This window comes from Miscanthus floridulus, chromosome 10 (assembly GCF_019320115.1).
Source record: "Miscanthus floridulus cultivar M001 chromosome 10, ASM1932011v1, whole genome shotgun sequence".
Classification (NCBI taxonomy): Eukaryota; Viridiplantae; Streptophyta; class Magnoliopsida; order Poales; family Poaceae; genus Miscanthus; species Miscanthus floridulus.
Window position 1 is genome coordinate 34,804,119 of NC_089589.1, and position 2,362 is coordinate 34,806,480.

Genomic DNA, 2,362 nt, shown 5'->3' on the forward strand with positions numbered 1-2,362 from the left:
ATCTCATGTGTAATGCCTGCATACTTTTTAAGTTTAATCTGTGAAATCTGGATGTGATTTGAATTTGAATTTGAATTTGAATTTATATGCCTGCTGTATTTTTTTTTAATTCAGGAAATAATTTACCGAGGCGGGCAAATAATAATGCCCGCAACGGCTAACGAACATAACCGCGGCGGGCCACGAAAGGTGTCCGCCGCGGTAAAATAATTTACCGCGGCGGGCGGTGCAACGTGACCGCCGTGGTAAAAGTATATTTACCGCGGCAGGCACGTTACACCGCCGCGGTTAAGCCACGATTTACCGTGGCCTCTAGGCCGCGGCGGACGGCTTTGCCCGCCGCGGAAAATAAAAAACGCCCGCCTCCATTAAAGTTTGTGTAGTAGTGAGAGCTCCGGCCAACGCTGGTGATTGTATTGTGTGTGTGCGCTCTATTCTCTCTTCCTCTTCTATCTCCAGTCGTAGTGTGTGTGCGAGAACGCCGGTGAGCGGTCGGCTCACCCATGCGGGAGATCTCAGGACTAACACCAACTACATCCGGCATGTGATCTGCTGCTGCTTCCTATATCATCATCTTCTAACTATTGGGTGCTGTCAATGCGTAGCTTGGCCAAGTATCTTTTTCCACTACCTTTGCCTTCACCTGCTGATGGTGGTGGCGGCGGCCATAGGATTGCTGTAAGCTTCACACAGTCAAGCAGGAAGAGCTCTTCGAGCTTCGGGGCCATCACTGCATTCAGATCTAGTGTCTTCACTGCTGCACCAGTGAGGTCTAGACTGCGCAGGTCCGGAAAGGACCCTCTCAAGAGTAGATTCTTCGGTTTAGCCCACCCTTTCAAGGATATCTCTTCCAAAGAAACACATCCGTCAATAATGACGGTCTCAAGGCAGCTGCAGCTGCTGCTTTCCACTGATAAACTCTTCATGCTGCCACCATTTTCTGACAGTTCAAGGTGCTCCATCTTGTCCTTGCCCGACAACAGGTATGTCCGATTGCTGCAGTTGATCTTGGACTTTGTAACTTTGAGCTTTCGGATGTTGTGCAGCCTCCCCTGCAGCATGTCCATGTTGAACTTCTCTTGTCCCATCACATGTAGCTCCCTGAGTTGAGCCATGAAATCCATCATCTTCTCAGACAGGAACTTGGAGCTTGAGTACCGCACGTCCAGCACCCACAGCTTTTCGAAGCACCGCCGGATGTCCTCCTCATTCGCTGCACCGTCGTCTGTGCTGCTACTTTCGTCCTGGCAATGGTCAAGCCAGAGAAACCTGAGGCTGTGGCAGCAGAGGAATGGAGGCGATGTGAGGCTGAATGTGCATGCTGATAGCTTGAGCACACAAAGCCTGTCGTATTGTTGGAACATGCCTTTAGGAATACGGCCACGCTGATCCTTAATCAGCGTGGATCCATAAGCTGGTGAAGTCCAGTATGCCATGCGCTCCTGCAGGCGCCTGACCACCGGAGATGCCGGCAACTGTGGACTCTGGTGGTAGTCTGCATCCAGCCGCATCTCGTGCTTCAAAGCATCACAAGATCGCCACAGCGTTTCAGCTGCAACATCATCACTGCCGACGACATCTCCCTGCTTCAGCTGTATGATTCCATCGCATATCCAGTAGTTGCAGCCATGGGTGGCCAGATCATAGTCAATCAAGTGGCCACCCATGCCGCAGAGCCTCATCGTGTACAGGAAGCAATCGGCGGCTGCTGTTTGCCAGTCGATGCCGCCAGTACTGAACTACTGATCATGCCCTTTGCAACTTCTGCCTCGCAGCGCAAAATCACGGAAAAACTGTACTCGCCGAGGTTAATGGCGGAGGTTGCTGAGAGAAAAACATCTGTTGATGATGCCGTCTTGCTCTCGAGGGCCCTGTCGACCTTCATCCTGGGGTAGAGCCGGAATCCCCCTTGGAATGACCACAGGGCCTTGTTCCTTGAGTACCCGGACAGTGGGAAGCCCAAGCTTTCAAGATCGATCTCATCGCAGCTCCCGTTGTTGAAGATCACCAAGAACCTTTGGCCCAGCGCTGCTTCTGTACGTGTTCATATATCTCCCTGGAGACCTTGGGTATCTCGAGGCGTGAGCCCTGGCCCACACCCCGGTAGTCGTCCTCCTCGTCTTGTGCATCAAACATCCCTATCACATGAGCGGGAAGCTGAAGCTGAACCGCGAGAGCCCTCTGCACCGCTCTCCTGCTCTCCCACTTGGAGCAATCGATGTGGATGATCTCTGAGAACTCCCGACCACCGCTGAGGCGTTGGCCTACGGCTCGGAGGACGGCAGATGCCCCCAGCCCATCCCAGCCATCAAAGTAGATGACATTGTGCCAGACACTGCCGGTAGTGTCATCATCGTCCTCC

General features: G+C 52.8%; 1 protein-coding gene across 1 annotated transcript; it reads right to left on the reverse strand.

The window, feature by feature from the left end:
• Positions 1-581: 581 nt before the first annotated feature.
• LOC136488389 (uncharacterized) lies at positions 582-1,667 on the reverse strand. Its single transcript, XM_066485339.1, has one exon. The coding sequence runs from the start codon at positions 1,665-1,667 to the stop codon at positions 582-584; it is 1,086 nt and encodes a 361-aa protein (XP_066341436.1).
• Between the last annotated feature and the right edge of the window lie 695 nt (positions 1,668-2,362).